At 43.9% G+C, this 26,765-nt stretch overlaps 2 protein-coding genes across 2 annotated transcripts; both read right to left on the bottom strand.

The window, feature by feature from the left end:
- Nucleotides 1-634: 634 nt before the first annotated feature.
- Nucleotides 635-1,597, bottom strand: LOC108941400 (olfactory receptor 2AT4-like). The gene has a single exon (XM_018764064.1). The coding sequence runs from the start codon at nt 1,595-1,597 to the stop codon at nt 635-637; it is 963 nt and encodes a 320-aa protein (XP_018619580.1).
- Nucleotides 1,598-21,482: 19,885 nt separating this feature from the next.
- On the bottom strand, nt 21,483-22,430 carry LOC114911612 (olfactory receptor 2AT4-like). Its single transcript, XM_029255518.1, has one exon. It carries the CDS (start codon nt 22,428-22,430, stop codon nt 21,483-21,485), a length of 948 nt encoding a protein of 315 aa, XP_029111351.1.
- Between the last annotated feature and the right edge of the window lie 4,335 nt (nt 22,431-26,765).

Raw genomic sequence — 26,765 nt, 5'->3', positions numbered from 1 at the left:
ATTCTGTAATAACAAAAACTGCATAACCATTTCACCTGAAATAAATTTTGGGATATGACATATGCCATGGTACCACAGGCTTGTGAAAAAAGCCAGAATTTTACATATAAAAATAGATACGTTTCTAAAAATACATTGCAATTAATAAAAAAAAAAAAAAAAAACAAAAACAATAAGTGTAAAAAAAATGTACTCTGCGGTTCCAGATGTAATAGTAATAGTTTACACTTAATCACTTTTATACTGTCTATTTCTTAGATGCTGAGGGAGTATCTGGGGTATCATGGACTCACTGTGAGAGGACTGATTTAGCTCACTGGCTCAGTTGGCGTGAGTGCGATCAACAGCATTATTCAAATTTTTTTCCATATTTTCTTCCGCAGTGGGTTGCCCACATAAAGCTGACGCTCTGAAGACACAATGAAAGGTTGATAAGATTCATGGTACTGTTATGCAGTTTGCCTGTGGTGCAATTCATATAAAAAGCAAGCATTTGCTCAATGTTTTAGATTATTTTTTTCTAATGAAACATTTTTCACTTTTAAAAGTCTCACAAAAACTTCTGATCTCATCTAAAAATATTATTGAACGACATTGATATGTTCAAGTTAATTTTTGTTATTATTGCCTGAGCTTAACTGTTGCAACCTGCAACTCCAGTCTTTATGGATTTAAACCTTTTGCTCAAAGTCTCCTTAATTTCTGTAGTTTTGAAACAATATACCAAAGGGTTGACGACTGGGGGAAAAAGACTGTAGAGCAGAATCATAACAATGCGGATATCTGCACTTAAATTAAAGCCAAAGATGCTGACCACATAATTGAAACACCTGGGGACATAATAAAGACATATGATACACAGTTGAGGGCTACAGGTGGAGAAAGCTTTATATCTTCCCTCCAGGTTTGCTACCTTCATGACGGCAATAATGATGGAAATGTAAGAAAACAATATAAATGTAAGTGGACCCAGCAGCACAGTCATTGCCCCAGCAAAGGCTATGACTTGGATTTTCCAGTTGTTATCACATGCTACTGTTGTTAATCCAAAATGGTCACAGTAACACTGAAAAATCTTGTTGGAATTGCAGTATGTCAGAGAATAAGCCTGTACAAGAATAAAAATCATCCAGCTTGTTGATATAAGCCAAGCTAGGCAACATAATGTCAGTATGGAGGAGTTTTTGATCAAGGTGTGGTATCTGAGGGGATTACATATGGCTACATAGCGATCAAGAGCCATTATCATAAGAAGAAAGGAATTGAAAGAGCCCATTGTGTGGACTAGGAACATCTGCAAGAAACAGGCATTGAACGTTATGATTTGGTCCTCTGCCCAGTACCGGGCGATGGCTTTAGGTAAAGTGGTGGTAGCAAAGACAATGTCAGACATGGCCAGATTACAAAAAATTAAATATGAAGGTTTTTGTAGGTGTCGCTCACTGCCCACAAAAACTAAAAGGAAACCATTCCCTGACACAATGGTTAGATAGACAATGAGGAAAAGTCCTGCCACTGGCCCATGGCACCAGGGTGGAAGTCCAGGGAACCCCATCAAAAAAAACTCTGTTATGATAGTTACATTAGTGTAGGGCATGACAAGCCAGGAACAATGTTGACTGCAAAGTGTCAGAAAGAGAAAGGTGAAAACATTACTTAAAAATGCTGAAACATTCTATTGTACAAATTTAACATTCGCTTTCAGGTTATTAAACTGTATATGTCAATATTGTTGTTTGTGTTTTGAGTATGGTGTAACCTAAAAGATGAAAGTGGTGATTAGACTACTATTAGTCCTTCAGTAAACATTATTTAAATTTGTTACAAATTTCATCACATAGTGCTACATGGATCTATTATTTCTTTCGTTGGTCTTACCTGCAACCAGTCTGCTACAAACACAGTGACAAAATCCCACACAGCCAGAGCTGATCTGTATGACTTGCCACATGACAGCCAGTATTTAAATAGTGGGTCATATAGCATCTAGACTGGGGGCAGTCTAACTTCTACCTCACATGTTTACTTGGTTGTAGAACTCATCTTAAGGGACTTTTGGCATCTGAGAATAACCATGATCAGAGGAAACATTATCTGTAGTGACAACTCAGAAAGGACACAAAATATTTCCTCAAACTTCTGTCAAACCCCAGTTCCACAAGTACCATTCCTCAAAGCCACCTGCTGTAACCCAGAAGTAAAGAATATAGTTGTTAATATCTACCTTATTGAAAAATTGAAAACCATTCACAGGGAAGGTCAGAAAAAGGGTGCCAATTAGAGTTACTGTTACTACTGTGTAATACAGACATTACTCACATAACCACTATTCGCTGCTCATAAAAGTTAACTGTCATAAAAAAAATTTATTCTATTGCATTTCTGAACCCGTCCTGGGTGTGTCCCCTCTCCCTCCGGCCTTACGCCCTGTGTTACTGGGTAGGCTCCAGTTCCTCGCGACCCCGTATGGGACAAGCGGTTCCGAAAATGTGTGTGTGGTGTGTGTGTGCATTTCTGATAAATTAATGATTGACCTGTATGATTATAACTTGAAGTGCAGCATGGAGAAAATCTAATCTGGATTTTTTCAAAATTTGAAAGTCCAAAACCTGAAAAGTTTGTTAGTCAAAAGTGACTAAGCAGGTCCTAATCAGTTACTAATCAGACTAATCAGTTACTTGTGTACTGCACACAGCAAAAATTATATTAGACTAAGTTATTGCCCTTCAAGAACAGAGACAGGGAGCACTATAGTCTCATGGGTCCTGGCTATGGGAGACATAGATTTGAATCCACCTCAGGCTGTGGAAAACAAGCATGTTCTCCTTGTGTTCGTATGAATCTCTTGCAGAGGCTCTGTCTTCCTCTTAGAATCCAGAGTGTTTCAAGTAGTTAAGTCATTCAGAATTACCTGTAGTGTTTGTATGTGTGAGTGAATGCATGTGTGTTTACCCTGTGATGGACTGCCATTCCCTCCAAGGTGCACTCTGTCTTGCACACTGTTTCTAGAAAGAGGCTTTGGATCACTGCTACTCTTCATTGGACATGCAGTTATAGGTATGATATATAATGAGTGTATATATGAATGATGTTACAATCTAAGGTACGGTAATCAGTTTTCAATGCAGTATTAGTCATGTTATTAGTCATAAACTACCCATCCAAATTTTTTTGCAATGAGTCCCAGGCATCAATTTCAGAATAAACATAAGTCTTCAAACAATACAGTTGCTAAGCTAAAATATGAAATACCTTGCTTTTATATGGTTTTGTTTAAATACAAGTTAATTTACAAATCACTTTGTCTATATTAGCATTTTCTATACTACATCAACTTTCTTGGAATTGCAGTGATATTTCTAGTAGGAAACTGTAGTTTTCATGAAATTCTTAATGGTGCCAATGGGCTACAACTGATTAAAAACCTCTGATCTGGTGCCTATCTTGCACTTGTCACACAATCATGCATTTCATGTGATTTTATTGTAACCTGCGGTTTAAGTTATACATTATTCCTTCTTCATCCTGAATCTGTTTAACCAAATGTTCTGCTCATTTCAATCAGGGACATAAGATGAAATCACATACACACAGACACACACACACACACTTTCAGAGCCGCTTGTGCATACGGGGTCGCAGGGAACCGGAGCCTACCCGGTAACACAGGGCGTAAGGCCAGAGGGGGAGGGGACACACCCAGGATGGGATGCCAGTCCGTCGCAAGGCACCCCAAGCGGGACTCGAACCCCAGACCCACCTGGGAGCAAGACTGTGGTCCAACCCACTGTGCTACCGCACCCCCTCGTAAGATGAAATCAACCTTCCTGAAATATGCAGCACATTTTTCATACTTATATTTCTTTTGAATATTTAAATTTAGGGGGGCGCAGTGGCGCAGTGTGTTGGACCGGGTCCTGCTCTCCCGTGGTTCTGGGGTTTGAGTTCCGCTTGGGGTACCTTGAGGCGGACTGGCGTCCCGTCCTGGGTGTGTTTCCTCCCCCTCCAGCCTTACGCCCTGAGTTGCTGGGTAGGCTCCGGTTTCCCGTGACCCCGTATGGGACAAGCGGTTCAAAAAATGCGTGCGTGCGTATTTAAATTTAGTTAACTCAATGAGGTGAAAAAATTGCAAATATTATGCAAAAATAATCAGTCTAGAGCTTGAGTAGGAGTTTCTAGTGATTTTATCTTCAGTCAAAAATAGTTTAAATACAGCTAACAAAAAATATTACTGTATTATTAATATATGGAGGGGTGCGGTGGCGCAGTGGGTTGGACCGCAGTCCTACTCTCCGGTGGGTCTGGGGTTCGAGTCCCGCTTGGGGTACCTTGTGACGGACTGGCGTCCCGTCCTGGGTGTGTCCCCTTCCCCCTCTGGCCTTACGCCCTGTGTTGCCGGGTAGGCTCCGGTTCCCCGTGACCCTGTAAGGGACAAGCGGTTCTGAAAATGTGTGTGTGTGTGTGTGTGTATTAATATATGATAACTATATTTAAGACTTTTACAAATCTTAAGCTGTAATAAATGTGCTTTGTAGGCTTTTTTAAAAATAAATTAGCGGAGTGATTTTGGATTCATGAACAAAATGGAAATTCACTAAACTCAATAGCAAATTTTCTTACAATCTTATGCAGCTTGACTGTGAATTTACTAATGAAAACAATGGCTCATCAGCTTGCAAACACAGGACCAGAATTTGTCACAGATTTCTAACGAAATTTATTCATAAACTATTTTCAAAGCTGAAGTATGTTAATCCTTTGTGTACCTTAATTTTATCACAAATTTAACCTAAACCAGTCTTCGCCATTTAACATAATTGAACTTGTTTAGTTACAAGTTCCAATGTTGCTTTAGAGAAAACCATGTGTGTAGTAGAGAAACAGAAGCAGTGTAAGTGTAAAAATAAGTGAATCTCGAGCTGTATTAGTTAAACCAAGTAGGTAGGTAGAATCAAGTGTGTCAATCGTATTCTTTCTATAAGTTTAGTTTAAGACTTAAGATTTAGGTTTAATTTTATACTGTAGTGACCATTCCTATAGGGTTCGCATACTTCCAAGTGGCACTGTATGTAATACTTTCTTACCGTCAGAGCATCAATAGATAAAAACTGGCAAAACTGCACAACTAGAGTACAAAGTTTAAAAAAAGTAGTGTGTTGAGATAGTGATTCTTCAAATGTCTATGCCCTTGTGATTTTACCAAATCAAGCTTTATCCTTCTTCATCTTAATCCAAGTACCTGTGCCCCAGTTTTGTATTAATCACTGCTTAGACAAATAATCCATCCATCCATCTTCTGTCCCTCTTGTCCTAAAAGGGTCGCGGTGGCAGCAGGGAGAGCAGAGAGGGCCAGCCGCCCCTGTCCCCCGCAACTTCCTCCAGCTCAACCTGGGGGATCCCCAGCTGTTCCTAGGCCAACTGTGAGATATAATCTCTCCAGTGGGTCCTGGGCCGACCTCGGGCCCTCGTCCCAGTTGGCCGTGCCTGGTATACCTCCAAAGGGAGGTGTCCAGGGGCATCCTTATCAGATGCCCGAACCACCTCAACTGGCTCCTCTCAATGTGAAGGAGTAGCAGCTCTACTCTGAGTTCCTCCCGGATGTCCGAACTCCTCACCCTGTCACGGAGAGTGAGTCCCAGCACCCTGCAGAGAAAACTCATTCCAGCTGCTTGTATCCGTGATCTTATTCTTTCGGTCATCACCCAGAGTTGATGATCATAGGTGAGGGTAAGGACGTAGATCGACCGGTAAATGGAAAGCTTCGCCTTATGGCTCAGCTCCCCCTTCACCACTACAGTCTGGTACAGCGACCGCATTACTGCTGCCGCTGCTCACGCTCCCTTCTTCCCTCACTCGTGTACCAGACCCCAAGATACTTGAACTCCTCTACCTGGGGCAAAAACTCTCCCCTTACCTGGAAGGATCATACCATCCTTTTCCATGAGAGAACCATGGACTCAGACTTTGAGGTGCTGATCCTCATCCCCACCGCTTCATATCTGGCTGCAAACTGTTCCAGTGCATGCTGGAGGCAGCCATGTGACGGTGCCAAAAGGACAACATCATCTGCAAAAAGCAGAGACGTCACCTTCCGACTCCCACACAGAATGCCCTCCTGACCTCGACTGAGCCTTGATATCCTGTCCATGAAAACCACAAACAGGAGACAAGGCACAACCTTGGCGGAGTCCAACACCCACACTGAACAGGCCTGACTTAATGCTGAGTATGCGGACACAGCTTTCGCTCCGTATGTACAAGGATCAAATGGCCCGCAGTAGTGGCACCAGTAACTCATACTCCCGAAGCACCTCCCACAGAATTTCCTGGGGAACATGGTCATAGGCCTTCTCCAAGTCCACAAAACACATGTAGACTGGATTAGCAAATTCCTATGCCCCTTCAAATATCTGTGAGAGGATAAAAAGCTGGTCCACTGTTCCACGGCCAGGACAAAATCCGCATTGTTCCTCTTCCATCCGAGGTTCAACTATCGGCTGGAGCCTCCTCTCCAGCACCCCAGCATAAACTTTCCCAGAGAGGCTGAGAAGTGTGATGCCCCGATGGTTAGCACACACTCTCCGGTCCCCTTTCTTATAGATAGGGACCACCACCCCAGTTTGCCAATCCAAGGGCACTGTTCCCGAGGTCCATGCAACATTGCAGAGGTGTGTCAACCATGACAGCCCTGCAACATCCAGGGCCTTAAGCATTTCCGAGCAGATCTCATCCACCCCCCAGTGCTTTGCCACTGTGGAGCTTACCAACTACCTCAGTGACTTCCACCAGGGAGATGGCCTCTGACAGCCCGAAAGCCTCTGGCCCTGTAAGGGAGGCATATCACTTGGGTTTAAGAGTTCTTCAAAGTGGTCCTTCCACCTCCCGACAATGTCCTCATCAGAGGTCAGAGTTTCTCCACTCCTGCTGAGCACAGCCTGAGCGAAACTCCTCCGACCCCTTCTGAGCTGCCGGATGGTTCTCCAGAACCTCTTTGAAGCCGACCAATAGTCGTTTTCCATGGCCTCTCCAAACTCCTCCCATGCCTGTCCTCAGCTGGCCTGTCCTTCTGTCACGATCTATCGATCAACCTAGACAACTTACTTATTTTGCCTACCTCTTTGGCGAAAAGTCTGGGAGTGACAATTGACTCAAGTCTGTCTTTCTCTCAGTACATTGAGGCCACAACCTGGTCCTGCAGCTACATCCTGCCTAACACAACTGACTCTGCCCAACTACTTGTCCAGGCTATGGTGACATCCCGTCTGGACTACTGCAACTCTCTCTTGTGTGACCTTCCTGCTACTGCCATCAAACCTCTCCAGCTGATACAGAATGCTGCTGCATGAGTTGTGTTTGATTTGCCAAAGTGTTCCTATGCATCTCCTCTAATCATTTCTCTGCGTTGGCTTCCTACAGCTGCCCGGATCAAATTCACGACCCTGGTTATTGTCTACAAATGCATCAATAGAACTGCTCACAACTATTTACAAGACTTGATCAACTGTTACACCCCAGCCAGATCCCTTCGCTCCTCTGCTTCTACTCACTTGGTGGTCACGCGTGTGAAAAGTAAAGCACGGAGGTTCTCGGTTCTGGCTCCGTTGTTGTGGAATGTCCTTACCCTCTCACTCAGAACTGCAGAAACTCTGTCTACATTCAAGAAGGGTCTGAAAACTCACCTTTTCTGGACTCACTTCGCCCAAGATCTCTCAAGCTCATGTATGGTGTAAATGTTTGTAACAGACGCATGCCAGAGACTGCAGATGCGGTGCTCTTGTCTGTTTATTTTTGTGCTTCACCAGGGATTGTTCCCTACCCCCCATCATGGGGATGGGATGGGAGAAAAAGGGGGAACAAGGAACTGGTATGACAGGGTTTCTGACGTCTTGCTCACCTGAGTAATGCCAGATGCAGACTGTCAGACGTACCATCATCTTGCATGCAGCAAACTTTGTCTCCACTTTAAATTCAAACCAAAGAAGAGAAGGGCTCCAAGGAAGAAGTTTCAGGCTGGCAATCTCCAGTCAGCTGAAGTGAGAGCTGACTTCCAGACAAATCTTCAGTTGAGACTTGAGGGTCCTGGTTGCCCCACAGACCCCTCTTCAGAAGTGCTTTGGGAAAACCACCATTCTGTAGACCTCTGAAGAAGTCCTAGGGTTTTCTTCAAAGAAGAACAAAGACTGGTTCAATGAAAACAATCAGGGGATCCAAGAATTGCTGGTGAAAAAGAGATGCGCCCACCAAGTCCACCTTGCTCAGCCGTTCTGTCCTGATAAGAAAGCAGCCTTCTGCCTTGCATGCAGCAACCTGCAGTGCAAGTTTTGTGAGATTCAGAACAAGTGGTAGACCAACCTCGCAGAGAGAACTCGGCTTTGCGCAGACATCAGTGACTACAGAGGGTTTTTTTGAATCCCTGAAGGCTGTGTATGGCCTTTCACACCGGGTCCAGAGACCCTTACGCAGTGCAGACGGCCAAACACTCTTCACAGACAAGGCGTCCATCCTGAACCGGTGGTAGGAACATTTCCAGACTCTCTTCAATGCCAACCGCATTGTCCAAGACTCAGCAATTCATCACATCCTACAGCAGCCTGAAAAAACAGAACTGGATAAGACCTCTACCCTAGAAGAGACTGTCAAGACCATTAAGCAGAAAAATGGCAAGGCAGCTGGAGCTGATGGAATCCTACCTGAGATTTTGAAACATAGGGGCCCAGCACTAGACACTAAACTCCACGAGCTCTTTGTCTGCTGCTAGGAACAAGGCAAACTACCTCAGGACCTCCATAGGGCAGTCATTGTCACCCTGTACAAGAACAAGGGGGAAAAGTCAGACTGCTCCAATTACTGGGGGATAACTCTGCTTTCTGTCGCAGGGAAAATCCGTGCAAGAGTACTCCTGAACAGACTAGTACCCACCATTGCAGAAGAACTCCTCCCAGAGAGTCAGTGTGGCTTTAGAGCCAACAGGAGCAGTGGCAACTCATGGAATAATTAGGCTGTCTTCCAAAATTCCTCAACATGATCATCCAGCTGCATGAAGACCAGCGTGGTCAAGTCAGACACAGCAACGACCTCTCAGAGCCCTTCCCAATAGGCAATGGTGTAAAGCAAGGCTGCATCCTCACCCCAACTCTTTTCATGATCTTCTTTGGCATGATGCTCCAAAGCACCGCAGTAGACCTTGATGACAAGGACTGTGTCTATATCTGATACTGCACAGATGGCAGCCTGTTCAACTTGAGGCGAATAAAGGCCCACACCAAGACAGTAGAGCATCTCATCCAAGAGCTACTCTTTGCCGATGATACTGCCCTTGTTTCCCACACGGTGACAGCTCTGCAGTGTATAACATTTTGCTTTGCGGAGGCTGTCAAGTTCTTCAGACTAAAAGTCAATTTGAAGAAGACAGAAATTCTCCACTGGCCCACACCTCAGGAAGACTACCAGTCTCCTCACATCACCATCGGCGAGTCACAGCTGAAGACAGTCCACCAGCTCAGCTACCTGGGTTGCATCATCTCCTACGGCGCAAGGTCGACAAAGAGATTGACAACAGACTGGCAAAGGCAAACAGTGCATTCGGCAGACTGTACAAAAGAGTTTGCAATAACAAACATCTGAAAAAAGGCACAAAGGTCAGTGTGTACAGAGTCATTGACCAGCCTACTCTATGGGTCCGAGTTCTGGGTCACCTACCATAACCACCTGCGACTCCTTGAATGCTTTTACCAGCGCTGCCTCTGCATCATCCTTAACATCCACTGGAATGACTTCATCACCAACACTGAAGTCCTCGAGGGGGAGGTCACCAGCATCAAGGCCATGCTGATGAAAATGCAGCTGTGCTGGCCAGGGTGCATCTGCAGGATGGAGGATCATCGCCTACCCAATATTGTGCTGTAAGGCGAACTCACCACCGGCCACCACGATAGAGGGGCACCGAAGAAAAGGTACAAGGACTCTCTGAAGAAATCTCTTGGTGCCTGTTACATTGACCACTGCCAGTGGTCTGCTCTAGCCTCCGACCGCGAGGCTTGGAGACACATCTGTCCACAACACATTTTCCCACATTCTAGCTGGGTCCTTCTCATGCATTGTGGCGAAATGCAGACATACCTTTTCATGGATATTCTTGGTTAATAGCTTCTTTCTTGCCACCCTCCCAAATAGACCAGTATTAAGGAAAGCTCTTGATATTGAGGGCTCATGCAGACATTAAGTCAGTTGCTGAAACTAGGTTATGTACTTTAGTCATGGCTGGCATCTTTATTGCTTCCTTCTCTGTTTATGTCTTGCTTGGACAAGTTGACAGATGTTCTTTACATAGAAACTGGATGGTGATACACCTTCCACTTTCAGATGGACCAGTAATGCTAACTGGGACATACAAGCACTTTGATTTTTTTGTATTCAGTTTTATAGAGCACTGAACAAAGGGATACGATTGTTAGCTATATACTAGATTATCCATGCAGTTAAAGCTGTAAGTATACCTACTTACTGTAGAGGAAAGGAACAAGAACTCCCAACTGAAAGTCAAAGGGGAAAACCTCTGGGGGGCCAAGTGCCAGTGGCTTCTTATTCCTGCATTCTGGATTTGTAGAAAAAATCTGAATCAATTTACAGCTAACATTGTAGACATGTTAACTTGATGTCCCAGTTCATATTGGCACATCTTGTCCATCATGGTAGGCAGTCAGCTTGAGTCAACATGGGGTGCTGGTATCATGACTGGTTGTCCTTCTCAGGTCTTATCATAGGGAAACCATGTTGCTCAAGAAATTTAGCAACAGGATTAATACAGATTTAATCAAGCACCGCCAATAAGAATTACTAGTTATTGATATGCCAGAGTGAAAATGGAAGTCTTTAGCCAGGATTTAAAGGCTGAGAGACTGGGCATTTCTGACAGTAGCTGGTAAGCCAGAGCAATGCCATTTACTACCCTATAGGTCAGAAGTAAGATTTTATCATCAACTCAGAACAGAACTGGGAGTCATTGCAGCAAAGTGCTGGTGTTATGTGACAGTACTTCCTAGTTCTTGAAGCCATTTTCACAGAAGCAATCTGTACCAACTGTAGCCAGGAAACAGTCTGGTACCGAGAGTCTGATAAAGCATTACAGTAGTCCAGCCTACTTGAAACAAAAGCACAAGCTCAGCATCTTGCTGACACAGGAATTACAATTTAGCTATGCTTCTACAATGAAAAGCAACCTAGTCAAAAGCAACATGGCAAATGACAGGATTATGTCCAAGACACCTAAGTTCTTAATCTGTACACTTGAAGCTTACACTATTCGTGGTAAAGATTAGTGTGATTGTGTCAAGAGTTTCTACATCACCACCTACCATAAGTGTCTGTTTTATTGGCATTTAGAGAAATTGGTAAGAGTTTGCTAAAAATGATGTATGATAGGCCAGCAGGCTTAAATGAAACACGCTGTCATCAGCATGAGTGGAAACTTGCATTATGTTTGTCAATATTACCCAATGGTAACAGTGAAACAGTGAAAACAATGAACCCAGAGAGCTGTGAGGCAAACCATACTGAATAGATGAGAATGAAAGGATGCAGTCAGATTTCAGTACAAGCTGTTTACTGTTGGCTAAATATGAATAGAACCACTTCATAACAGTGCCCTTTAGACTTAAACCTGTTTGAGAAGGAAACTATGGTCAACAGTATGAAACAGCACTCCATTCCACCAACAAGAGTGAACCAGCATCACAAGATATCATTAAAATGACAGAGGGCTGTTCCAGTGCTGTGACCAGGGCTTAATGCAAATGCAGATATGATTAAATTTACAGTTTGGGATGTTACGATCAAAGATTTGATAAAAGTGGAGATAGGTCTATAATTATTTGGGTTATTACAATAAAGACTTGATTTCTTTAGTAGGGGTCTAATAATGGTGACTTTAATGGCTGTTTTCCAAACGCTTTTAAGTAATGATGAATTAACAATATTGACAATAGGTTCCGCGAGAACTGAAGATGCGACTTTAAGTAATTTAGTGGGGATTGGGTCAAAAGGACAAGTAATACATTACATCAAGCAAATTAGCATGGTAGTTTTCTGTATAATAACTAAGTCGAAGCTAGTGAAATGGTGCGGACAGCATATTGTAATAGCATTGAGGGGAGCTGACATAGTTCCATGTAAATAGTTAATATTGGTATTTATGTCTGCATGTGGTTTGGTGTTTTGTTCTCATTGGTTGGTGTATTGTTTATGCTTGGTTTGTCACGGTGGAATTCTGGGCAGTTCTAAAGGTGGTCCTCTAACGATTGTATGCTGTAGAGAGGCAGGGAGTGACCTAGGGGAATTCTCCAGTGTTTGGTATGACTTGGTACTGTCTGGAGTGTCTGTTATGTCTTAAACTAAGATGAAATGTACACAGTTAATAAAGAACACGTTCCTTTTACCCTGACTCTTGAGCCCGGTTCCAGTAGTTCCAAGGGGGGGGGGGGGACTACAATATGTCGCTAAAGCCCCTTATACTGCTAGGACCACAGTAGAGGGTATGATGGATGCCCAGATATTCTCAGATTTGTTAAACGAGTAGTTTAACAAACTATTCGTTTTACATTAGTAATAGGATCAGAATTAATCTCTTTACCACTTAAGTTAGCAATGTATTAAATGAAGATTTCGATTTTCATTAGTTAATGTCACATAATATTAGGACCTGTCATTAAGTGCTTTTCTATATTTAGACAATCGGACCAGGTTACATCTAAATTTAGAGTTTAGTTGAATGCCATTTATGCAGCAACTTTATAACACACACACACACACACACACACACACACATTTTCAGAACCGCTTGTCCCATACGGGGCCACGGAGCCTACCCGGTAACACAGGGCGTAAGGCCGGAGGGGGAGGGGACACACCCAGGACGGGACGCCAGTCCGTCGCAAGGCACCCCAAGCGGGACTCGAACCCCAGACCCACCGAAGAGGAGGACTGCGGTCCAACCCACTGCGCCACCGCACCCCCCTAACTTTATAACAAATAAGTTGATTTGGTGAGCCACCAAATAATATTCAAAAGCCATTTGAACTATGTCTGCGTTCATTCCAAAATCAGATTTGCGCATGTAATCTATAAATTTAACAGAACTTTTCATTAATACATTGTACGGTTTTGGTTTTATTGTCAAACACTGGCAGGTATAAATGAAAGGTTTACGAAAAGTGATCGGAAATAGTCTTGTTCAAAGGAATGTTTCCATTGTGAACATCACCATAAGTTATGACAAGATCGAGCGTATGGTTATTGCAATGTGACTTAACCCAATATAATTTAGAAAACTATTGGCAAGAATATTTGATAACACATTTATATCAATATTAACCTCAATATTTTGATATTGTGAATGACTAAATTGCCTATAAAGTTACTAAATACATTAAGGAGTACGGTGGATATTACATTTTGCCTTCAAACCTAGAAGTACAACTAGTAATTACGCAAAATTATCACAATTTATGGGAGTTATTTGTAATCCATTAAGAATGCCGACTCCTCCACGAGGTAGATGGTGAGATTTAGGGAAGTTACACCCGTCTAGAGCGACTTCCATTAGCAGAATTGTTGGACTTACTGAGTCATGTTTCATTAAGAAAGACTGGACTTGTAACCTATTAGATCGTTAACCAAAGCAGCTTTTCTTAACTGGATATTTAACAGTCAGTATTTTAGACTATTGTTTGGCAGCAGTGCTAAGTTGAGTGTATTTTTTAAATTTATGTTTACCTTACTGTCATGAGTGGACCAATCGCCAAACCTAGTTAAGCACCGTGGTTTTATGGTTTGTTTTTTGGCTGCAATTACCACTTCCATTTGTAGTACTAAGGCCCAAAAGTCAATCCTGCACCTTACAGGCCAAGTTCTAGGACAGTACAGACAAACCCCTCCAGTTGGGGTGTTACACCATCATGCCTGAAAAACCCAGGCCTTTCCCAAAAGTCATCCCAGTTAACAAAGAATATGCAATTAGAGCAATACCACCTTTCCAACCATTTGTTAAAGAACATCAATCTACTGTAGATTGTCCTTCATGAACAGTCTCAGTAAAAGACCAGACTATTAGAATAGTATGTGAGTGACACAGAGAGAGTGTGTTCCACTGATGTATGGATGAGTGACCCATTGTAAGTAGCGTATCTAGCAGTGTAAGTCACCTTGGTGAATAAGGTGTGTGGGCTAGTAACACTGCATATTATCCAGTGTAAGTCGCTTTGGAGAAAAACGTCTGCTAAGTGAATAAATGTAAATGTAAATGTAGAATATGACACTTCCTTCTGCTTTATTACACAAAAAGCAACTCCAACACCTCAGACTGCTGGTAACAGATCATTACTGCCAATATGTACCATTAGAGCTGACACTGCATTTTCAACTAAGGAATGGACACAAGCCTTAATATCAGACACAGGTGCATGTAGAAAACCACATTAACACTTTGATTCCCAAGCCCCTGAACAGCCAAATCTCCAAAAATAAGCACATTCCTATCAGCAAGCTCAGCAGGAAAAACTGCTAAGAGCCAAATATCTTTTTTGGGTTCAGACAGGAGAACCAGAAACCTATGGTTTAGGTTTAGCTTTACTCACCTTCCTTCTTACAGTAATCCAGTCACAATGAGACCAGTTCAGGGTACCCAGTTTCTCATTAACTGTACTGGGGGCTGTAACTGACAGAGTTCAACACCAGAGGCAACAGGACACATTGAGTCCAGCAAAGTCTCCATCTCTCAAATAGAAATGAATTTTTAATTCACCTTTCTAAATCACATTCTTCCCACACCAAGTCACTATTTGTCACACATTTCAAGCAGATGAAATTGTCAACAATATCAGCAGGTGCAACTAAGCAGTACATATTACATGATACACAACATCTAAGCGCACCATCTAACAAAACATTCAGGATACATGAAACACGGATTCCATCATTTCTTAAACATTGTCTCAGCTGACACTGTTCAACTCTTCACTGTGGACACTGCCTCACACCCTTTTGCTGACTTATAAAGAGTTTGAACCACTTCATATCTTGCTTACATTGTATGCGCTGTACCCTTCATTTCAGAGAAAGAGTGAACCACTGATGTACGGATGAGTGATCCATTATAAGTAATATATCTAGCAGTGTAAGTTGCCTTGGTGAATAAGGTGTGTTGGCTGATACTACACAGAGTTCACCGGAAGTCACTTTGGAGAAAAGCATCCATCATGGCAGTTGGTCATCATCTTCTGAAATCCATAGAATGGTGCTAACTTTCAAGGGGCTTAAATAGTTCACTGGGATGGATATGGACCATAGGAGTGATCTTGGATGCTCACCCATGACATATTAGGTCCCTGTTTCAGATTTTCACAGGGACCTTTTTGATATTTTGGAATCTATTTGAAAGGGTTGTCCTTATGGCCCTCAAAGACTGCATCAGTAGCCACTTGTAGAGGCCATACCACCAGATTTTACCTTTTTTCATCGTTAGTAAACTGTCCACTTAGATTCACCATTAACTCACTTGTTTGCTTTACTCTTTGCAGATTTGATTTAGGGCCATGAAAATTCCATAATGCAGCAGTATAGCTAATCTCTGTACTGTATGACAAGGAAGCCAGTAATTTCAAAAAAGTGGGGCATCTGAAGTGGGGGTGTGGTGGCGTGGTGGCGTGGACCACAGTCCTGCTTTCCGGTGGGTCTGGGGTTCGAGTCCCGCTTGGGGTGCCTTGCGACGGACTGGCGTCCCGTTCTGGGTGTGTCCCCTCCCCCTCTGGTCTTACGCCCTGTGTTACCGGGTAGGCTCTGCGACCCCGTATGGGACAAGCGGTTCTGAGAGTGTGTGTGTGTGTGTGTGGGGCATCTGAAGTTATAAGCAATAGGAAGTTATTATAAACAAACAACATATGCATCAACAGGCAGTGAAGGTAAAGAATGGTGTTTTGTATATTCCATGCACACATCTTGAAAAAATTAATATCCAAGCAATGTCTTAAAAGTAGCTCTGGCAAAATTGCTTTATCAATGTTCTGAATTAATCCAAGTGGAACTGTGTACCAATAATATTGGTTAATTAGTTAATATTGATATTATCAGCATTTTATTTTTTGTTAGCATGAAGTCTGTCCTCTGCACCTCTATAACTGTCTGGTTCTGCTCAGCTACAAAATTAGACCTCAGAAGATTACAGGGGATAGTCCGGACGGCTGGAGAAATCATCAGCACACCCCACCCTGCTCTCCAGGAATTGTACTCGTGTAGAGTGAGAAAAATGGCTAGCAAAATCATTCTAGACCCTTCGCACCCAGGCCACTTACTCTTTGAACTTTTGCCGTCTGGCCGGCGCTACAGGGCACTGAGCACCAGGACAGCCAGGCACAGAAAAAGTTTCTTTCCTCAGGCCATCTACCTCATGAACAGCTAAATGCCCCCTAGGGAGTAAGCTGGTGCAATAAACAACACTATTTATATTTATTTTTCACATCATATCTCTTATTTACTTTCCCTTGCATTGTATATAACATACCTGTACAAACATATAATGTCTAGTGTCTATTTTGTATATTGTCTACTTTATACTCTCTCTCTCGCTATATATATAAAAAAAAGTCTCCCCACTCGCCCCCTTTTAGCGGGCGGTCTTACTCCTTCAAACTCGGGTCCTCTACCAGAGGCCTGGGAGCTTGAGGGTTCTGCGCAGTATCTTAGCTGTTCCTAGGACCGCGCTCTTCTGGACAGAAATCTCGAATGTTGTTCCCGGGATCTGCTGGAGCCACTCTCCCAGCTTAGGGGTCACAGCCCCAAGTGTTCCGATTACCACGGGGACCACTGTTGCCTTCACCTTCCACATCTTTTCCAGCTCCTCTCTCAGTCCTTGGTATTTCTCAAGCTTCTCATGTTCTTTCTTTCTGATGTTGCCATCGCTTGGGATGGCGACATCTATCACTACGGCTTTCTTCCTCTGTTTGTCCACCACTGCTATGTCCGGTTGGTTAGCCATTACCAGTTTGTCAGTCTGGATCTGGAAGTCCCACAGGATCTTAGCTTGGTCATTCTCGACCACCCTTGGGGGCGTATCCCACTTTGATCTTGGGACTTCCAGCCCATACTCGGCACAGATGTTCCTGTACACTATGCCAGCCACTTGGTTATGGCGTTCCATGTATGCCTTGCCTGCTAGCATCTTACACCCTGCTGTTATGTGCTGGATTGTCTCAGGGGCATCTTTGCACAGCCTGCACCTGGGGTCCTGCCTGGTGTGGTAGACCCCAGCCTCTATTGATCTTGTACTTAGAGCTTGTTCCTGTGCTGCTATGATTAGTGCCTCTGTGCTGTCTTTCAGTCCAGCTTTGTCCAGCCACTGGTACAATTTTTCGATATCAGCCACTTCTTCAATCTGCCGGTGGTACATACCGTGTAGGGGTTTGTCCTTCCATGATGGTTCCTGTTCTTCCTCGTCCTCCTTCCCGGGTTTCTGCTGCCTGAGGTATTCACTAAGTATCTCATCAGTCGGGGCCATCGTCCTGATGTAGTCAAGGATCTTTGTTGTTTCATCCTGGATAGTGGCTCTGACGCTCACTAGTCCTCGGCCTCCTTCTTTCCGCTTAGCGTACAGCCTCAGGGTGCTGGAATTGGGGTGAAACCCTCCATGCATTGTCAGGAGCTTCCTTGTCTTGATGTCAGTGGCTTCTATCTCCTTTTTTGGCCAGCTTATTATGCCAGCGGGGTATCTGATGACCGGCAGGGCGTAGGTGTTGATAGCCCGGACCTTGTTCTTTCCATTCAGCTGACTTCTCAGGACTTGCCTTACTCTCTGCAGGTATTTGGCGGTTGCTGCTTTCCTTGCGGCCTCTTCATGATTCCCATGCGCCTGCGGGATTCCAAGGTACTTGTAGCTGTCCTCAACATCTGCTATGTTGCCTTCTGGTAGTACAATCCCCTCAGTTCTGACTACCTTCTCTCTCTTTGTTACCATCCGGCTACACTTATCCAGCCCGAATGACATTCCGATGTCATTGCTGTAGATCCTGGTGGTGTGGATCAGGGAATCGATGTCTCGTTCACTCTTGGCATACAGCTTGATGTCATCCATGTAGAGGAGGTGACTGATGTTTACTCCATTCCGTAGTCGGTATCCATAGCCAGTCTTGGTGATGATCTGGCTGAGGGGGTTCAGGCCTATGCAGAACAGCAGTGGGGACAATGCATCTCCTTGGTAGATGCCGCACTTGATGGTGACTTGCGCAATTTGCTTGGAGTTGGCCTCTAGGGTTGTTTTCCACTGCCCCCTTGAGTTCCTGATGAAGGCTCTTAGTGTCCTGTTGATCTTGTATAGTTCTAAGCATTCCAGGATCCATGAGTGAGGCATCGAGACATAGGCTTTCTTGTAGTCAATCCAGGCGGTGCACAGGTTGGTCTGTCTGGTCTTGCTGTCTCAAGTGACTGTTCTGTCTACCAGTAGCTGGTGTTTTGCTCCTGTGGTGTTTCTACCAATTCCTTTCTGGGCCTCACTCATGTATTGAGCCATATACCTGTTCATCTTAGCCACTATGATACCTGAGAGCAGCTTCCATGTTGTGCAGAGGCAGGTTATCAGGCGATAGCTGGATGGGACTGCTGCTTTCTGGGGGTCCTTCAGGATCACGACTGTCCGGCCTTCTGTTAACCATTCAGGGTGGGTCCCATCTATTAGCAGCTGGTTCATTTGTGTTGCCAGGCGCTCATGGAGTGCAGTTAGCTTCTTTAGCCAAAAGACATGGATCACATCAGGGCCTGGTGCTGTCCAGTTCTTCATACTTGAGACTCTTTCTTGGATGTCTGCCACTGTGATGGTTACTGGATCCTGTTCAGGGAGGTTGCTATGGTCTGCTCTTAGATCCACTAACCACTGGGCTTTGTTGTTGTGTGATGCCTCCTTCTCCCATATGTTTTTACAGTATTGCTCAGTCTCCAACCTTGGTGGGTCCACTCTCATGTTATTACCCTGCCACTGAGAGTACACTTTGGATGGTTCTGTGGAGAACATCTGGTTTATTCTTCTGCCCTCTATCTCTCTTGTGTACCTCTTCAGGCAGTTAGCTGTGAGTCTTTGCTTGGCAGTTTCTAAGGCCTCAGGTATAGACAGCTTGCTGTACTTCTTAGGCAGGGTCTTCATCACACCTTTCTGCAGTTCTGATAGCTGCTTAACTTCCCTTCATTCTGCCTTGATCTTGGCCTCTAGCCTTCTTTTCCATGGAGGATACTGCTTCTTATGCTTGGTATTCATCTTGTATACAAGCATCTCTGTTGTACATCAGCTGGTTGGTGTCAGTGATGGTCACAGTAGGGATTGTTCATAGTGCTGCATTCACATCTTCTAGTAGACTTTCAGTAGGTACTTCACTTGGTCTTGGTAATCAGCCATAACAGTTCCCTATTCTCATCTCTTGTCCAGGAGCCCACTTATCATCAGTATGTCCTGGTTCCCCAACATCTGAGCCAGCATGACTCTCTTTGTTTGTTTCACTCTCATATCCAAAGTAGGCAGAGCCAAGCATAAGGAGGTGTTGCCTAAGGACCCCCCCACTGTAGGTAGGGGGGCCATGACCAGGATTCAAACCCCAGTTTCCTATGTGAAAGGCTGCGATCTTACCGCTACACTATCCAGCCACTATATATATATCTTTTAATCTTTTATTAGCCCACTCTACTTTTATTATCTGTGTCTTGTCACTGTCATTCTGTCTGTGCTGTGGAAGTTCCTGTCACCAAGACAAATTCCTTGTATGTGTAAACATGCTTGGCAATAAAGCTTATTCATTGATTCACTCATTAAAAAGTAAGTAAAACAGTTGTTTATATTGTGTAATACAAGCAAATAGGTCAAATTTGATGGACAGAAGCCATTTGAGCTGGGTTGTTTCTTCTGATGATGATTATTCATGGTTATATATAAAGACTAGAGAAACTGAGATACTTCTCAAGTGTTTTTCAGCTTGCCATTTTACATTTCACATTGCAACATACTATACAGCTTACATTTTATATATAAAGTATATTTATTTGTATGCGCATTTGGTCTGTAAATTAGCACCACTGTAGCTAGAACAATCTGTCTTTCAATGTCTTAGTAACCAAAATGTAATAAATTTCAAATTTTTATTGCACCTCTTCACATTTTTATATTTTTAATTTTGAAGCATTTTCTTTATTTACATTAATTTCAGATGTAAGGAAGTTATTATATGGAATGTATATTGATGTTTTGTTAAAAAAAACAATATATGGTGGAACATGAGAGCAGAGCAATAGAAAGATTTTTTTAGTTGTGCTTGTTGTGAGATTCAGTTAGTAAAGAAACTGAATAGTGTAGAAAAATAGATCTGACAGAAAGTGGAAAACGCAAAATAATTGGCTGGTACATGGCTTTGTTGGTTTTATTAAAGGAACAGCACAATGAGGACAGAAAATTTTGTTCCTTAATTTATGCCTTTCCAAATCTGTTAATGATTTGACCTCATTGTACAGTTGCTTTTTTTTTTTCCCTAGAGTTAACTAGCGTAAAGTAAATTTCTTGCTGGGGTGTGGTGGTGCAGTGGGTTGGACCAGGGCCTGCTCTCCGGTGGGTCTGGGGCTCGAGTCCTGCTTAGGGTGCCTTGCGATGGACTGGCGTCCGGTCCTGGGTGTGTCCCCTCCCTCTCTGGCCTTTTGCCCTGTGTTGTTGGGTTAGGCTCCGGCTCCCCGCGGCCCCGTATGGGACAAGCAGTTCAGACTGTGTGTGTGTGTGTGTGTGTGTGTGTGTGTGTGTGTGTGTAAATTTCTCAGCTGTACTACAGAAAGTTCTTTCTTGAGCAAGGTACTCAACCTGAAATGCTACATTTGACATCCAGTTAAATAAGTGAGTAAAACTTTAAAAGACTGAAAAAACTGATGGCAAAACAGCAGTGATGATGATGGGAAAATGTAATCTAATTCCATTCACATTATAATCAATGATGAAAATACATTTTGTTTGAAACTCTGTTAAAAGTGTGTTAAAACAATTGCATTATACACTGTCAGTTTTTTTTTTTTTTTCTTTCTGTAGAACATCTGTCCCAACCTTTTGAAAATTGCCATTGATTTAGGTAAGTTACCTTTTCTACAATTTACTAAAAACAACACACCCACAATCTGGATTGAACATTGTCACCTTCTATCACCTGACCTCAATACAATATATAGGCAATGCAGAGGAGTGGCGTAGAGACAGTCGGTTTCTAAGATAGACTCCAGACCACCAAAATCTCAGGAAGAGGGATCGACCTGGAGTAGAGATGGAGTAGTTAATAATTAAAAATCATTCTGTGCTGTGTTAGGACTAGACTATGCTGTTTTGGAATAACCTTTTTCACTTCACAGTTATGTAACCGAGAGCCTTACTTTGAGCCAGACTTATTTATAAGTCCTTAAGTTTGCTAGTTATAGCTACAGCCTACTCAAAACCCTATCCTTCTTGCTTTAAACTTTTTGCTCAATAACTCCTTAATTTCTTTAGTTCTGAAGCAATATATCAAAAGGTTGACCACTGGGGGAAAGAGGCTGTAAAGCAGGATCATAACAATCCGTACTTCTGCACTGAAGTTGAAGCCAACGCGGTTGGCCAGATAATTAAAACAACGGGGGACATAATAGAGGCATATGACAAAAAGCTGAGGACTACAAGTAGAGAAGGTTTTGTATCTACCCTCCAAATGTGCTATTTTCATTACAGTGATAATAATGGAAATGTAAGAAAATAATATAAATGTGAGTGGACCTAACAATAGAGTCATGGCTGCAACATATGCTACAGTTTGGACCTTCCAAGTATTTTCACATGCTAGTCCCACTATTCCAATATGATCACAGTAACACTGGAAAATTTTGTTAGAGTTGCAGTATGAAAGAAAGTAGGCCTGTACAACAATAATAATCATCCAGATTGATGGTATAAGCCAGGAGAGGCCACACAAGATCAGTACTGAAGAGTTTTTAATCAGTGTCTGGTATCTAAGGGGACTGCATATGGCTATGTAACGATCAAGAGCCATTATCATGAGAAGAAAAGAATTGATTGATCCCAACAAATGGACCATAAACATCTGAAGGAAACAGCCATTAAAAGAGATGATTTGGTCTTCTACCCAATATCGGGCAATGGCTTTGGGCAAAGTAGTGGTAGCAAAGGCAATGTCTGAAATGGCCAGATTACAAAATATGAGGTATGTAGGTTTTTGAAGACTTCTCTCAGTGCCCACAAAAACTAAAAGGAGCCCATTCCCTGATAAAATGGCCAGATAGACAACAAGGAAAAGTCCTGCCACTGGCCCATAGTACCAGGATTGGAGTCCAGGGAACCCCATCAACAAAAACTCGGTTATGGTACTTGCATTGGTGTACGGCATGACAAACCAAAAGCAACGCTGACTGCAAAGCATCAAGAAAAGAGGAAAAAAAACATTAATTTAAAATGCTGAAACATTTCATTCAACACACACACACACACACACATTTTCAGAACCGCTTGTCCCATACGGGGTCACGGGGAACCGGAGCCTACCCGGCAACACAGGGCGTAAGGCCGGAGGGGGAGGGGACACACCCAGGACGGGACGCCAGTCCGCCGCAAGGCACCCCAAGCGGGACTCGAACCCCAGACCCACTGGAGAGCAGGACTGTGGTCCAACCCACTGCGCCACCGCACCCCCTTTTGTGACAAACAATTCAGCCATATTGACAGATGTATACATGAGGATTATTTATAAAACAATTGTGCAATTGATATCTGTCATTTTATCATCGATTCAATTGATTGTATTTGATTACAACAATTTCAGAATGTGAAATTTTTTCAATTACAGTGAAATTGCTCCTTTCTCTTGTCCTATTAATACATGGGATCATTTTTTCATCTGCCTTCGAAGTATCGTTCTTACCTGCTCTAACAATCTGCCACAGGCACAAAACAACGCACACCCTGAGCTGTTCTTTGAGGCTTGCTGTGTATTAACCAATATTTAAATGCTGGGATGTATAGCATCAAGGATTTGAGCTCTCTGATTCCTACCTCACATTATTATTTGCATAATGCACAACTAATCTTAAGGGATTCATGGCATTTGAGAATTACCATGATAATTAAAAAAACCACCTGCAATGAGAGTGCATTTCAGAGGGCAACAGGACTGTGAAATGGTTTGGGCTGTTTACTTCCTATCTGAAGATCTCTAGTTTCAATCTTCACTCCTTCTGTAATACCCTCGAGTAAGATACTTAACCATGACTTGCACCACTCTCAACACCATAGTCCCCTTACAAAGCCAACTGCTTTCAGCTAGAAGTAAGGAATATAGAGCTCTATATTTACCTTAGTGAACAAAAAGCAGATGCAGGGCTGAAAATTCATTTACAAGACAATGAAGCCTGCTGTCACTAAGCCTTAGTGTTATCACACACTTTAAGAAACTGCTTCACAATATGAAATTACAAGTTCTATACAACTGGATTGTGTTCTTTACATTATTCAAGAAGTGAACTACAGCAAATGGGTTGAAGCTGATTCTTGGCAAACACATACATTAATTTTGTGATATGAAAGGGCATGGAAGTGGTTCACTGCTGTCTTGTTCACTGCATGAGTTTAGACTCTGGGAGGATGCACACAAAACCCCACCCAGATAAAACCTAATATGAACCCCAGATCTGAAACCGCAGCCCAGGAGTGCCGAGGCATTACTATTACCTGCTGCAGCACCATACCCCCATGAACATTTAAATGTGTGTATGTACAGTGCTGCTTGAAAATATGTGAACCCCTTGCATCTCTTAGTTTTAGCACAAAATTATTAAATAAGAACCAGTCTTTTTTATCTGACATAATAGATGTGTACTTACCAGATCCATACGTTGGTTTGGAGGAAATCATGTGAGTAGTACAAAAATGGAAGTAGTGCAGATGCAAAAATAACTGTACCCCAAGTTACATTCGTTAAACCAAGTACCTTCACTTGTATATTTTGTACTGTATATATGACTAAGAACACTTTGTGAACCCGTCGCTTTGAATTATCCATTACAGAACAAACATGCCAAATCCTGCCTTATCCTTTATATGGAAAGAGAGGGAAAGAATCAGTGTGATACACTACACTGCTACATTTACATTTACATTTATTTATATTTACATTATTCACTTAGCAGATGCTTTTCTCCAGAACAACTTACAATGGTTACTATGTAGTGTTATCAGCCTACATACCTTATTCACCAAGGTGACTTACACTGCTAGATACATAACTTACAATGGGTCACTCATCCATGCATCAATGGAACACACAAACTCTCTCTGTGTCATTCACACACTATAGGGGAACCTGAACAGCATGTCTCTGGACTGCACAATTTCCACAAATCTGTAGACAATTGCACAGAGTTTATTGCAGTGTATCTAGCATTCAAAGACAAATGTGTTAGCAAAATTAAAGATTAATTATTATTGTATATAGCTTTGAAGAGAAGTGTCTGCTGTGCAAGTAAATGCAAACAAATATTATGATCACATAGAAAAATGACTTTATTTTCGACCCATCCATCCATCCATCTTCCTCCGCTTATCCAGGACTGGGTCGCGGGGGCAGTAGTCCAAGCAGAGCCCCCAGACTTCCCTCTCCCCGCACACCTCCTCCAGCTCCTCTGGGGGAACCCCAGGGCGTTCCCAGGCCAGCTGGGAGACGTAGTCTCTCCAACGTGTCCTGGGTCTGCTCTGAGGCCTCCTCCCAGTGGGACATGCCCGGAACACCTCACCAGGGAGGTGTCCAGAAGGCATCCGGAACAGGTGCCCGAGCCACCTCAACTGGTTCCTCTCGATGTGGAGGAGCAGCGGCTCTACTCCGAGCTCCTCCCGGGTGACTGAGCTCCTCACCCTATCCATAAGGGTGCGCCCAGCCACTCTGCGGAGGAAACTCATTTCTGCCACTTGTATCCGCGATCTCATTCTTTCGGTCATGATCCAAAGTTCATGACCATAGGTGAGGGTAAGAATGTTGATCGACCGGTAAATTGAGAGCTTCGCCTTACGACTCAGCTCCTTCTTCACCACAACAGACCGCTACAATGACCGCATTACTGCGGATGCTGCACTGATCTGTCTGTCAAACTGCCGCTCCATTTTTCCCTCACTCGTGAACAAGACCCCGAGATACTTAAACTCCTCCACTTGAGGGAGCAACTCCCCCCTAACCCGGAGGGGGCAATCCACCTTTTTCCGACTGAGAACCATGGCCTCGGATTTGGAGGTGCTGATTCTCATCCCTGCCGCTTTGCACTCGGCTGCAAACCTCTCCAGTGCACGCCGTAAGTCTTAATTTGATGAAGCCAACAGGACCACATCGTCCGCAAAACGCAGAGACAAGATCCTACGGCCACCAAAGCAGACACCCTTCATTCCCTGGCTGTGCCTAGAAATTCTGTCTGTGAAGATAATGAACAGAATCGGTGACAAAGGGCAGCCCTGGTGGAGTCCAACATGCACCGGGAACAGGTCTGACTTACTGCTGGCAATGCGAACCAAGCTCCTGCTCCGGTCATACAGGGAACGAACAGCCCGTAGCAACGAGCCCCGAACCCCATAATCCTGAAGTACCTCCCACAGGATGCCATGAGGGAAATGTCGAATGCCTTCTCCAGGTCCACAAAACACATATGGACTGGTTGGGTAAACTCCCATGAACCCTCCAACACCCTAGTGAGGGTATAGAGCTGGTCCAGTGTTCCACAGCCAGGGCGAAAATCGCATTGCTCCTCCTGTATCCGAGGTTCGACTGTCGGTTGGATTCTCCTCTCCAGTACCCCGGCATAGACTTTCCCAGGGATGCTAAGAAGTGTGATCCCCGTATAGCTGGAACACAATCTCCAGTCCCCCTTCTTAAAAAGAGGGACCACCACCCTGGTCTGCCAGTCCAGATGCACCGTTCCCGTGCTCCATGCGATGCTGCAGAGGCGTGTCAGCCAAGACAGCCCCACAACATCCAGAGACTGGAGAAACTCGGGGCGGATCTCATCCACCCCCGGAGCCTTTCCACCGAGAAGTTTTTTGACTACCTCAGCAACTTCAGCCAGGGTAATGGACGAGTCCCCCTCCGATTCCCTGGCCTCAGCTTCCTCTACGGAAGGCATGTCGGAGGGATTGAGGAGATCCTCAAAGTACTCCTTCCACCGCCTGAGGACATCCTCAGTTGAGGTCAGCAGCGCACCACTTCCACTGTAAACAGTGTTTGCGGAACACTGCTTCCCCTTCTGAGTCGCCGGACGGTTTTCCAGAATCTCTTTGAGGCCGACCGAAAGTCTTCCTCCATGGCCTTGCCGAACTCCTCCCAAGCCCGAGTTTTTGCCGCGGCAACTGCCAGAGCTGCGTTCTGTCTGGCTTGCCGGTACCCGTCAGCTGCTTCAGGAGTCCCATGAGCCAGCCAGGCCCGATAGAACTCCTTCTTCAGCTTGACGGCATCCCTTACCTCCGGTGTCCACCACCGTGTTCGAGGATTGCCGATGCGACAGATGCCGGAGACTTTATGGCCGCAGCTCCGAACCGTCGCCCCGACAATGGAGGTGTGGAACATAGTCCATTCGGACTCAATGTCCCCAGTCTCCCTCGGGACCTGGTTGAAGCTCTGTCGGAGGTGGGAGTTGAAGACCTCTCTGACAGGGGCCTCCGCCAAACGTTCCCAACAGACCCTCACTATGCG

The sequence above is a fragment of the Scleropages formosus genome, chromosome 10, assembly GCF_900964775.1.
Source record: "Scleropages formosus chromosome 10, fSclFor1.1, whole genome shotgun sequence".
NCBI classification, from domain to species: Eukaryota; Metazoa; Chordata; class Actinopteri; order Osteoglossiformes; family Osteoglossidae; genus Scleropages; species Scleropages formosus.
The sequence above is the reverse complement of the archived record's forward strand: the minus strand, read 5'-3'. Positions and strand labels throughout refer to the sequence as shown.